The 11509-nt window shown below is 58.8% G+C and overlaps 3 protein-coding genes across 9 annotated transcripts in view; 1 reads left to right on the top strand and 2 right to left on the bottom strand.

The window, feature by feature from the left end:
• Window positions 1-4777, top strand: part of RANBP3 (RAN binding protein 3) — a 54011-nt gene extending 49234 nt beyond the window's left edge. For all 6 annotated transcript variants that reach the window (XM_068537173.1, XM_068537171.1, XM_068537172.1 and 3 more), the window contains 4 exons: window positions 694-814; window positions 2572-2714; window positions 3098-3281; window positions 3367-4777. In XM_068537173.1, the coding sequence (XP_068393274.1) occupies window positions 694-814; window positions 2572-2714; window positions 3098-3281; window positions 3367-3410 (492 nt within the window). In that variant the 3' untranslated portion in view covers window positions 3411-4777. The remainder of the gene's footprint in view (window positions 1-693; window positions 815-2571; window positions 2715-3097; window positions 3282-3366) is intronic.
• CAPS (calcyphosine) lies at window positions 4773-6343 on the bottom strand. 2 transcript variants are annotated; one of them, XM_068537179.1, is made up of 6 exons: window positions 6283-6343; window positions 6102-6200; window positions 5850-6027; window positions 5499-5705; window positions 5324-5428; window positions 4773-4983 (listed from the first exon to the last, which is right to left on the bottom strand). In XM_068537179.1, exons 2-5 carry the CDS (start codon window positions 6182-6184, stop codon window positions 5327-5329), a joined length of 570 nt encoding a protein of 189 aa, XP_068393280.1. In that variant the 5' UTR covers window positions 6185-6200; window positions 6283-6343; the 3' UTR covers window positions 4773-4983; window positions 5324-5326. The 2 variants fall into 2 exon arrangements, with proteins under 2 accessions (XP_068393280.1, XP_068393279.1); XM_068537178.1 differs by having other exon boundaries at window positions 6102-6225; window positions 6283-6335.
• Window positions 6344-7852: 1509 nt separating this feature from the next.
• On the bottom strand, window positions 7853-11127 carry VMAC (vimentin type intermediate filament associated coiled-coil protein). The gene is made up of 2 exons (XM_068535018.1): window positions 10925-11127; window positions 7853-9750 (listed from the first exon to the last, which is right to left on the bottom strand). The coding sequence occupies exons 1-2, from the start codon at window positions 11113-11115 to the stop codon at window positions 9432-9434; spliced, it is 510 nt and encodes a 169-aa protein (XP_068391119.1). The 5' UTR covers window positions 11116-11127; the 3' UTR covers window positions 7853-9431.
• Between the last annotated feature and the right edge of the window lie 382 nt (window positions 11128-11509).

The raw sequence follows: 11509 nt of genomic DNA on the forward strand, positions 1-11509 counted from the left end.
ACATGTGGCCTTTTGTGTCTGGCTTCTCTCACTGAGCGCCACGTTTTCAAGGTTCATCCCTGGTGGACCGTGTGTCAGTGCTTCACTCCTCTTCATGGCTGAATAAGAGTCCACTGTATTGACAGACCACATTTGTTTATCCAGTCACTTGTTGGTGGGCGCTTGGTTTGTTTCCACTTCTGAGGTATTAAGAATGATGCTCTATGAACATTCACGTAATAGTTTCTATGGGAACACGTGCTTCACTTCTCGTGGGTAGATACCTAGGAGTGGAATTTCTGGGCCATATGATAACTCCATGTTTAACATGTTGGAGAACAGTTTTCCACTGCGGCTGCCCCATTTTCCATCCCTGTCGGCAAGGTGTGAGGGTTCTGATTTCTCCACATCCTCCAATAACTGTTGTCATCTGTCCTTTTTGGTTATTACCATCCTAGTGGGTGTGAAGTGGTATCTCATTGTGGTTTTGATTTGCATTTCCTTAATGATTTTTTTTTTTTTTTAATACTCCTCTAAAGATGTAAAATCCATTCTAGCTCGAGGGCAGGACAGAAAAGTGGCCAAGGGCCAGACGTGTCCCCCAGACCATAGCTTGTTGACCCTGGTGGTTCATCGCGGGTTCCCTGCAGGCTCCCGGGGTCTGTCTGCCCGGCCGGGGTCCCTGCTCACCCAGAGGGCCGCCTTGTGTTCCAGATCCAGTGTAAGCTGTTTGTCTTTGACAAGACCTCACAGTCGTGGGTGGAGAGAGGCCGGGGGCTGCTCAGACTCAACGACATGGCATCGACTGACGATGGGACGTTGCAGTCCCGACTAGGTGAGCTTCGGCCGGGTTTCTGTGGAGGGGCCTGGGGCGCGGCGGGGCGGGGCTCCCTATCTGCACCCATAGCCGGCCCTCAGCCTGCGGGACGCGGCCTGGCCCAGAGGCTCCAGCCGCCAGCGCTTCTGTGATGTTCCTCTTCCTGATCGTGAAAGTGGATAAAAGAATTTAGCCATTTTCAAACTTATTTTCTTATAAAGTGCCAGCTGTTTCGTGGTGAGTAAACAAAGAAATCAAACATCAACGAAAATCTCTTTATAAAAAGAGGGAAATCTCTGTCTGCCAAGAATGTTTTGGCAGTCCATTCCTGTTCTGTGGATCTTTGTTAAGGAAGTGGGGTGACTTTGTCTCTTGCTCTTTTCACTTGCCATTTTGTGGGCGTGTTCCTGTGTTGTTAAATTTTCCTTAAAATATGACTGTTTTTGAAAAACTTCTACATTAATTAACATTCCATCAACCGTGAATGTATTTAGCCATTTCCCTGTTGATGGACATTTAGGTCGTTCCTAATTTTTTTTGACTTGTAAATAATGCTGCTGGGGCCGTCTACACGTGAATCTTATTTCCGGAAGTACGCTTGTTACAGAAAGGATGTGTGTGCGGGCACGTTTGTATATATGTGAAACGTGTGTGTTCGTTTTTTTGTTTGTTTTGTTTTGTTTTGTTTAATCCTCCCCAGTTAAAATTGTCCTGTGGCCTTTACAGAAACGTCCATTCCTGGCCCAGGCGTAGCTCATGCTGCGTCCTTTCAGCACTGTTTTTATGCACTTGGGCTTCTGTTCGGGCACTGTTCTTTTTCATTTTCCCTAATGGAAACGTGCAAGTGTATGTGGACAGAGAGGGCGCAGGATTTTGAGACCCCGCGGCTCGTGGCTCTGCCCCTGGGTCATCAGCCTGTGACCAGCCTCGTTGTAACTGTGCTGTCCCCTCCCTTGTTGAGATCCTTCCCGGCCATCGTCTCCTTTCACCCCACGCAGCCTTTGATCCTTGGCATTGACCTTCCTTCCCTCCAAGTTCACCTCGGGGGGCGTGTTGGGCTGTGAGGCCGGGCCCAGAGGGCTGGCGGGGGTGAGGGTCACCCAGATTGGGGTGACCGCTTGTAATCCGCTCCGGGTCTTCCAGTGGGGAGGGCCGGGCTGGCAGGAAGGCCAGGGCTCACCTGTGGCCACGGGGTTGGGGCTCGGGCAGGGTGGGTAGGCTCGGACACAAATTGAGCAGGACGACATTGGCCTTGGGCCCGCCGTGGGTGGAACTCGTGGTCTCACACACATTTCCAGAGAGGGAAGGCCTGTCCCCTGTTCTTCTCCACTGTGTGCTGCCCTCAGTCTACCTTTGTCTCCCTCCTGATGGAAGCTCTGAGCGGCGGTCAGCCCCGACCCTTCCTCTAAGCAGTTAGCTCCTTTTCATGGGGCAGGAGCTGCGCCTTGGCCTGTGGGTGGCGACAGTCAGGGGGTGTTGACTTCGTGTGGCGTGTCCCCAGTGTGCAGCCCCACCTCCGCCTCCTGCTGCCGCCTGACCAGCCCCTTCCCCAGGGGAGCCGCCATCCTGGCACCAGCTCCACCCACTGGATGTGCCGCCAGGGGTGGGGGGTTGCCGGGGCTGCTGCTCAGCAGACAGGCAGGAGGCTGTCGTGGACCTTGGGGGGATTGTGGGATTTCACCCTGAGGGTGTTGGCTCTCCTGCAGATTGTGTCTGTTCTCCTAGCGGCTTCGTCGAGGGGTGGGGGGCAGGGCTGACGGCCTCGTTGCTTGCAGTGATGCGGACCCAGGGCAGCCTGCGGCTGATCCTCAACACCAAGCTGTGGGCCCAGATGCAGATGGACAAGGCCAGTGAGAAGAGCCTCCGCATCACAGCCATGGACACCGAGGACCAGGGCGTGAAGGTCTTCCTCATCTCGGTGAGCAGCCCCAGCGGCGGGCTGGGCTGCCCCCAGCCTCTCGGGGAGCAAAGCTGCCCAGACAGCCCCCGGACAAGGGCAGGGCAGCCCCATGCCCAGCACTCGGAGCCCTGCACTGAGGGCCTGGCCGGGGAGAGTAGGAGGCCTCCAGGGTCGGGATGGCCCGGCCGCAGGCTCTGTGGACCCCTCGGGAGGACAGGCCCCGGGCCTGGGGGAGCTTCGGTCTGCTGTCCCCGGGTTTGTCGAGGAGAGAGGTCAGGCTCCTCCCCGGTCCAGCCCGGGAGCTGGGGCATCCCGTTACGGCAGGGGCTGCAGCCACATCAACTGAGGAGGGGTCTCCCCATGAGGCCTTGTAACCTGGCCCTTCCCTCTGCCTCCCCCAGGCCAGTTCCAAGGACACGGGCCAGCTGTATGCGGCCCTGCACCACCGCATCCTGGCCCTGCGCAGCCGCGTGGAGCAGGAGCAGGAGGCCAAGACGCCGGCCCCCGAGCCCGGGGCGGCCCCGTCCAACGAGGACGACAGTGATGACGATGACGTCCTGGCTCCGTCGGGGGCCAGCGGAGGCGGTGAGCCGGGGGTCCCGGGGCTGACCCGAGGGGTGGGGCTGTGTCCAGGGCAGACACCTGACAGCCAGGCCACCGCTTCCCACAGGCGCCGGCGACGAAGGGGACGGGCAGACGGCCGGGAGCACATAGCGCCGGGAGCCGGCTGCCCACGAGCCTGCTGCTTTGTCCGTCTGTCTGCCCGCCCGCCCGCCCCTCCCTCCGGCAGCGTCGAGGCGCGGGGCTCGGGAACCACACTCCCCGCTGGGTGGCCACAGTCTGGATCCGCACGTCCCGTTCAGAAGCAGACTCGGGAACTGCCTGAATGTGGTTTGGGACACGAACCTCATCATATTGATGAGCAAAACGAAAAAGAACATTTCTTCCCTCCCCACCTTGAATTGAAATGGCACATTAAGACTTGTCACGGCTTCTCACTGGGACTGGGACCCCTCGTTTCTTCACCCCACCCTCCTCGTGTCGCCGGCTCTCCCCGCCTCCACCTGCCCGGGCACCGGGTCTGTCCACACAATGTCACGCTGGGCCTGCTGGACTTTCTGTTACTACTGTCTTTACCTCCCGGCTCCCACGTTCTGATTTGGGGGGTTTATTTTTAGACCTTTTCTTTCCTCCCCCAGGGCTTTGTGTTTGGTTTCCTAGATCGAGGCGCTTCTCTTCTGTGTGTTGAGCAGGCACAGCTCCGTCGCGGGCTGCGTCCTCGTTCCCCCTGTGGCCCTGGCCCCGTGCTGGGGGTGCTCAGAGAGCTGCTCGGGGGCTGGGCCCACGTGTTCCCCACCTGGGGTTCCTCCAGGCCAAGTCGTGGGGTGCGGAGGGGTTGGGCCCTGGGCCTGGAGAGCCTATCTAGAAAAGGGTCACTGGACGTGGGAGGGGAGGGCCCCCCCCCGGGAGGGCCCCCCCATCCTCCTGTCTGTCCCCATAACATGGGTCACCCGTCATCAGGCACCCAGGTGCAAACCTGCTTCCTGCTGTTGGCCGTTCCTTCCTTGCCCAGCCCTGGACATCTCTGCCCCCAAGACCGTCGAGGGCTGGGGGCCTCTGTGAGAGGCAGAGGGGGACCCTGGCAGGGCCTTCAAGGAGGGGGCAGTGAGCGGACCGGTTCCAGACAACGGGCAGAACCCATGCTTGCAGCACACACAGGAGCGGCGCCCTCTGCCCGCCCCACCCCGGAGTGTGGCCAAGAGCCAGCTGGGTGCCGCCCGCCTGGCGAGGCCCGCAGAGGAGGCCTCTCTGCACGGGGCCCTCACAGGGTGAGGGGGAGGCCCGTCTGAGCTGTGCCGCCCACACCTCAGGGTGGCCTGTGCAGCCCGCATCCGCGTCCGCGCCTGAGCCACGGGACGACACCAAAGGCCCTCCCAGCAGATCCGGTCACACTTCTCTGCTTTAAGCCTTAGCCAGCTAGTGACAAGTAAAACCAGATAACGCCCATGTGTTTTGGAACATTTATGTAAGATTGTCATATGAAATGTATTTGGGAACTACATTAAAACTTTTAACTAAAACTCTGGCCTCCTGTGTGCCCCAGGGGCCTCAGGAAGCCAGGCGACCTGGCCAGGAACGGTTCCTCAGCAGCCTGGCCTGCCCCGCCCCACACTCCACACCTGGGCAGGTGACCGAGCTCAGCTGCCTTCCGAGACCGGCCGCTCCGTGCAGAGCCTTGCTTCACAGGAGAGCAGTTTGCTTCCCCACCCAGGCGCTGCTTGGCTTCCTGGGGGAGTCACGAGGGAGGGGTGAGGGTGCTGGCTGGGTTCACTTGAGCAGAGCCAGGAGGAGACCTGGGGTTGGCATGGCGTGGGCACGGAGGGTCTTATTCCCTGGGCTCCTGAACCAGTGACCCATCGTTGGAACCTTTGTCCCACTAACACCTGGTGGCCAAGCCGTGTCCCTGGAGACCTGGTCCAGCCGGTTCTGCGGCCTCAATCTTCCCACACTCCCCTCCATCCCCCACCCCGGGGCTGCTCAGCTCAAAGCCCAGGTGAGAGGGGCCCTGGCCCAGGGGTGCCGGGTGGGGCCCTACGCTGCATGGTGCCAGCCGAGTGGGTGCGCACCGCTCACAGCCGCCAGGCGCTGGTCATCATGGCCACAAACTCCTCATCCGTGTCCACAGAGGCGCTCACGCCACTGTAGTAGTCCTGGAACTCGGCCAGCGTGACCTGGGGGCAGACGGGCTGTCAGGGGGGACCGCAGGCGTGGGCAGAGGGGGTGGGGTACCCGCGCACCCACCTGCCCGTCCTTCTCGGAGGAGTCAAAGTTGTCCAGGAAGCGGCGGAGCACCTCCTCCTCCGTCCACTCCCCGCTCCGCACCCTGGGATGAGCGCGGCCGCTGTACACTCCCCGGAGGTCATCCACAGTCACCACGCCGTCCCCGCTGCGGTCCAGCTTGGCGAACGCGGCTGTGATGACTGCCTCTCGGACCTGGGACATGGGGGGCTGGGGGGGGGGGTTGGTGACTGGGGGGGCAGAGCTCGGGAGGTCCCCCGGGTCCCCACACCGATGTGGATAAGCCCGCAAGGACTTGGCACCCCGGGACGACAGGGTGGAGGGACTTGCCCGCGGTCGCGCGCCCGGCCTCACCCGCAGCGCCCGCAGGAACTCCTCCAGGTCCAGTGTCCCGCTGCCGTCACGGTCCCAGCGCCTGCACACGCCCTGCGCCTCGGCCGTGTCCAGCACCAGCCCCAGCTCGGCCAGGCCCCGCTGGAGCTCCCCTGCATCCAGGGACCGGCTCCCATCCCGGTCCATGCGGCGGAAAAACCTGGGGGGCAGGGGGCGTGCTTGGAAAGTGATCCGGGGGCCGGGGGGTTGGGGAGGTGTGAGGGGACCGCTCACCTGGCCAGACCCTGGATGCCCGAGGCCCCTCGGGACAGGCACTGGGCCCGGAGCTTCTCCATGGTGGCGTCCACAGCATCCATGATGGGTCAGGGCTCCCTGAGCTGCTGGATGGGAGAGAGATCTGGAGGGGCTCCCGCTCGGCAACCAGGCTACGGGCCGGGTGCCCCCGCTCACTCACCTGGCCTTCGTCTGTCCTGGAGTCCGGGTAGCCGCTCCGCCTGCCTCCTGCCTGCTCTGCCCAGTGTTGGCAGTGTGTCCTGCCCGGCCGGGCTGTTGCTAAGGGACAGTACCCTGGAGACCTGGAGGGGCCCCAGCTGTAACCCTCTATGCACCGGAGCCTCATGGCCCTCGGCACGGCCCTGGGGGGGCATGTGGCGGGCCGAGAGGGACAGGGCAGTGCTGTTGCTGCCGCTGCTGTCCACCTGCTGTCCTGCTCGCTTACTCCCAGCCCTGCAGTGCCCAGGTCCTGGGATAAAGCCAGGCCCAGGTCAAGGGGAGGGAGGGGGGGTCACTTCCTAACCACAAGGAGGAAGGGTGGGCCACAGCCCTACGGGGACCAGTGTCCTGGATGGAGGGAGGCAAGGCCCAATTCCTGTGTGACCCGGGGCAGGTCCCCTCCCCTCTCTGGGCTTCACCAGCCACCAGCCCCTTTTCACAGGGCCGCAGCCACAGCTGCTGAGGGATCCAAGTTTAAAGGGCTCGAGGTGACCCAGGCCCACATCCAGCAGGTGGTGCTCACAGCTGGGTCCTACAGACATCAACGTTGACTTGGACAAAGCAATTCCTGGTAGTTACTTAGGGCCAGTCAATATGGGTCACCTGGTGGTTGGTTTCCAGTTCTCAAACATCACTCGGTGGGCTGGCTCACGACAAGCTGCTGAGCCAGGGGCTTCAGTACCAGCCGGAGAAGCGACCCTGACCCCTGACATCCGTAATCCAAGAGGAACCAAGGCCGCCATCACAGAATGCCTTCTGTCGAGACTTTGGACATCTTGCCAACCGAGAGCGTTACACCAACAGTCAGGATTGAAAATGATAATGGATTTCCCAGGACTTAAAACGTGGGCCCCCGTTTGGGGACGCCGCCACCCGCAGAGACCCAGAGATCATCAGAAGCTTTTCAAAGCTTGCAGTTGCACACAGCACAGTGGTATTGTCGAAAGTTGCTGCCACAGTCAGAAGCCAAGCCGTGGATCACAAGCCACCCGGCGCTGCGATTCAAGCTACAGCTGATTGCAACACCATCAGTTTTAGGAGAAACTGCAGTGGCACTCTGCTGCAGAAATTCTTGTGGCTTGCTGCAGTCCAAAATTCTTTGCGTAGGCAAAGAAATACTCCATTGTGTATTTTTATGAGGGTTACAAATGTCGAATTTTTTTTTTTTAATAGAAAAATGTAGAATGTGACCACAACTATTGTAGCTCTGTTTGGGCATCTCCACATTTTTAAGAGAATCAGAATTTCAACAATAAAAAATTGGAAGTGGCTGGGGCTCTCCCGACCCAGAGGCCCTTTTCACTTTACCTCTCTGAGCCTTGCTCTGCACAGCTGTAAAATGGGGTGATGCCTGTGTGCATAGTTGGCTGAGGAGATGAGACACAACCGTGTATGTAGAGTGCCTGGCACAAGCTCCCGGGCCTGAAACTTGTGTCTCCCCACCCAGCGGGGCCCCACCCTGGACCAGGAGCAGCACAGCAGCCCCCTCTCCAGCTCCCACACCAGGAAGAAAGGAGGAAGGACCAATACCGTGAAATCATTTGGTTTATTCTTGAGCTCCGACAGGCCCCAGCCTGCCTTCGCCTCGTACAAACAGCACCCCCCAACCCCTATTCGTCCAAAGGAGAAAACCGGGCCATTGTCGCCACACTGAGGGGTCACTGTGAGACGCCAGGCAGCCCCATCCTGAGGGCTGAGGGTGGACGCTGAGCTTTCCGGGCTGAAAGGGGCTGTGCCCCACCATGGTTCCTGGTATGACAATTCCCTGAGTCAGGAGGCGGGAAAAAGCTACCATGGTACCAGGCCAGGCACTTGGGCTGGGCAGAGAAGGGCACAGCGTTCCCTGTTTTGATTTTTAAAAAAAAGCACCCCGAATATCATGGGCCAAGAAGGGCAGCATAGAAATATGGAGTGAAAAAATAGATTCTCTAAGGAATATAAAAAGGAGCCAGCTGCTGCTGCAAAAGCTACACTGGCCGGGGCGCCTCATGGGATGTTCTGGGGTCCCTGGCTCCCTTCAGGACCCATAGACCCATCCTGTTCCTACCGGGGTCCCACGGTGTGCCAGCCACTGGTGATAAACAGAGAACAAAAACCCTGCCCTCATGGAGCTTCCACTCTGATGGTACGGTAAGAAGTTACATAAAGAAAATAAAATGAGGCAATGGGGGTGGAGTGGAGAAGAATGACTTCCAATAAGGTGGTTGGGGAAGGCCTCTGGGAGGAAGTGACGTTTGAGCAAAGACCTGAGTGACAAGGAGCTAGTCATGTGACAGCTGGGGGAAGAGCATTCTAGGCAGAGGGAACAGCCAGTGTAAAGACCCTGAGGCAGGACACTCTCAAGAAAAGCTTATGGGACGCCTGAGTTTGCCTGGGCAGCAAAGCCTGGCTGCAGACATCTCAGCACATCCCACACACACACTCTTCCCTGGGTTGAGGGAAGGATAGAATTAGGGGGAAAAAATCTAGGATTAAAACTTTGTCTTCAAAAAAAACAAAAAACAAAGAAACTTTGTCTTCATATAACCAATGCAAAATGGCCTGAGGGTTGAGGCTCACAATTCTGGACTGAGATGAAGAATAAGAAAAAGCTTTAGGATGGGGAATGCTTCGGGAGGAACAAAAATCAGGGCAAGGGGAAAAGAGGGAGAGAAACTCAAATCATCCGCCTCTGCCAGAAAAAGAGAGGTCTCAAACTCAGATGCTTCAGGGGCCAGACATCTGGCCCTAAGAGACATGTGGGGCCTGAAACTCACACTCACTAAAGAGGGTGCCCTGGACTCGGATCCAGGCAGGCACGGCCCAGTCTGAAGCTAGAAATCCAAATTTTTGTGTCAGCACTGCCAGTTCTCCAACAAGGGTGATTGATTGATTCAAAGTTTTGTTTTTAAAAGAAGAAAAACTTCTCTCCGGGTTCAACATCTGCATTTGGCCTGCAGGCCGCCCATCTGAAACCTATGACTCTTTAGCAGGTTCTGACATTTGGACAGGATTATGGCTCTGCCACGGGGTCTTCTCTGGGGTACTGGTGACCCCCAAGGACACCCACAGCAGTGGAAAACGTCCCCGTAGGGGTCCTCTTTCTCCATTCTGGAATCTACTCTCTGGGACTCACACAGTGGTCCCAAACACAGCAGGCTGGAGGTGGTCCCTGTCCTCTTCCTCCCCAGTACTGTTGGCAAGGGGTGAACTGGGCCCACCAGGGAGTGGGTGACTGGGGTCACTGGCCGGCAGGGGCCCCAGGCGCTCAGCCTCAGCCAGGGTGGCCATCAGCCCAGCCAGGGGTGGCCGGCGGCGGCAGATGTCCTGCAGCAGTTCAGCCCGGGGCTGCAGCTGCCTGATGAGCTTGTCCCTCTGGCACACGGCAGCCTGCAGACTCTGGACAGTAGCCTCGGAGGTCAGCAGCTGCTCCTGGAGAGCGGCAATTTCACTGGCAGGAAGGCAAGACGGGACAGTTATGGCACGGGGGAGCCAGAGGTTCTCTTCCCCTGCTCCCGACCTCCATCCCTGTCAGGTAAAGCCCCCCTATTATGGACTGAATGTCTGTGTCCCTCCCTCCCCGAATTCATAGTTTGAATCCCTACGCCACAATGTGATAGTACTTGGAGATGGGGCCTTGAGAAGTAAGTTTAGATGAGGTCATGAGGGTTTCCTTATAAGAACAGACACACCAGAGAGCTTGCGCGCTCTCTGTGCCATGTGAGGACACAGTGAGAAGATGACCATCTGCAAGCCAGGAAGAGGACCCTCACAAGGAACTGAATCTGTCAGAACCTTGATCTTGGATTTCCCAGCCTCCAGAACTGTGAGAAATGATTTGCTGTTGTTTAAGCCACCCGGTCTGTGGTATTCTTTAACGGCAACCTCAGCAGACTAACACACTCCCTCATCCATCCCCGTAGCTCTTCCTGCAGTTCCCTTGTCCCCTACATCTTTTCCTATTTGTTGTTCAGCTTAGATGGTCCCCCCTCCAGGAAGCCTTCCCTCTGGGCCCCCTCGGAGCCGTGTGGCCCTCCATCACACACACCCAATCACCCCATATTGGAACTGCCTAACAATGTGTCTGCTTGAGGGCAGGGCTGCATAGGTCTTACTGATGTGCCCTAATACCCAGCACAGTGCCTGGCCCATAGTAGATGCTCAGTAAAGATGAAGTAATGAATCCAACCAGCTCTGAATTTTTTCCCACCCGGTCCTCAGCACCACCTTCCTCCCTGGGCACTTGTCTCATCCCTTTCAACCCTCAGCTAGAGGGACTCTTCAAAACTGCTGATATCATCCCATCCTCCCCTCCTCAAGAACCTGCCATGGCTCCAGTACCTACATCAGGCGGCTGGTGGTCCCTGCACCACTCAGGACCAGCCGATTTTGCCTAGTGGTAAAATGGACCCTGTTTAAGTTAGATACCCACACTTGCATGACATCTCTCAACTTTACATAGTGAAAACTAAGTCAAGTATTTTGGTGTTTGTTTTTCCAATCCCACCAGTAGTCCGGGTCCACGTGAATGCACACGATTTCCCCTGCCGGTCCTCCTTTCCAGTCTCGGCTCTGCCTCCGCCCACCTCCTCCGAGAAGTCCATGTGTCCGACCCCGAGCCTCACCGGTCCTTGGCGCGGCCCAGCTCGTCTAGGGCGGCGCGCAGCTGCTGGTCGTGGCGGGCCAGGCGCTCGGCCTGGGTGCGCACCGTGCGCTCGGCCGCGTCCAGCCGCGCCTCCAGCTCCGCCGCGCGCCGGTGCACCGCAGCCAGGTGTGCGTTCGCCTCGCGGATCTGCAGGGCCGGCGGCGCTGACATGGCCCCGGCCACGGTCCAGGCCCGGGCCACGCCCCCGGGGGCCACGCCCCCAGCGGTTTGTTCAGGGCTTCGGCGTGATTGGCCGCGATCGCTGCTAGGCTCCGCCCCCAGGGCTGGGTCTCGCCCTCCTCAAACCCAAACACCCTCGCCGGTTCCGGCAACTCAAAACTCCACCCCTGAGCCCGGCCTAACTCCAAGATTGGCCAAGGTCTTAACAAACCACGCCCCCAGGTTGGCCTTGTCCTCTGGCGGCGCCCCAGTTCGGGCTCTGGCAACAGGATTGGTCATTCCCTCGAAACAGACCCCACCCCCACCCCACCCCCCCACTTAGAAGCTAACGCTCCGGGTTGGTGGAACAGGCTGCGCTTCTCTCATTGGCCGCGTTCCTGCGCCT

The sequence above is a fragment of the Eschrichtius robustus genome, chromosome 2 (assembly GCF_028021215.1).
Source record: "Eschrichtius robustus isolate mEscRob2 chromosome 2, mEscRob2.pri, whole genome shotgun sequence".
NCBI classification, from domain to species: Eukaryota; Metazoa; Chordata; class Mammalia; order Artiodactyla; family Eschrichtiidae; genus Eschrichtius; species Eschrichtius robustus.

What these genes read in the sequence shown, in the direction of transcription:
- CAPS (XM_068537179.1), bottom strand. Translation starts at nt 6,184, where the DNA reads ATGGATGCTGTGGACGCCACCATGGAGAAGCTCCGGGCCCAGTGCCTG. An exon ending in GGCATCCAGGGTCTGGCCAG is followed by an intron (nt 6,028 to 6,101) that starts GTGAGCGGTCCC and finishes CCTGCCCCCCAG; the next exon opens with GTTTTTCCGCCGCATGGACC. An exon ending in CCTCCGAGAAGGACGGGCAG is followed by an intron (nt 5,429 to 5,498) that starts GTGGGTGCGCGG and finishes GTCTGCCCCCAG; the next exon opens with GTCACGCTGGCCGAGTTCCA.
- VMAC (XM_068535018.1), bottom strand. Translation starts at nt 11,115, where the DNA reads ATGTCAGCGCCGCCGGCCCTGCAGATCCGCGAGGCGAACGCACACCTG. An exon ending in CTGGGCCGCGCCAAGGACCG is followed by an intron (nt 9,751 to 10,924) that starts GTGAGGCTCGGG and finishes CCTTCCTGCCAG; the next exon opens with TGAAATTGCCGCTCTCCAGG.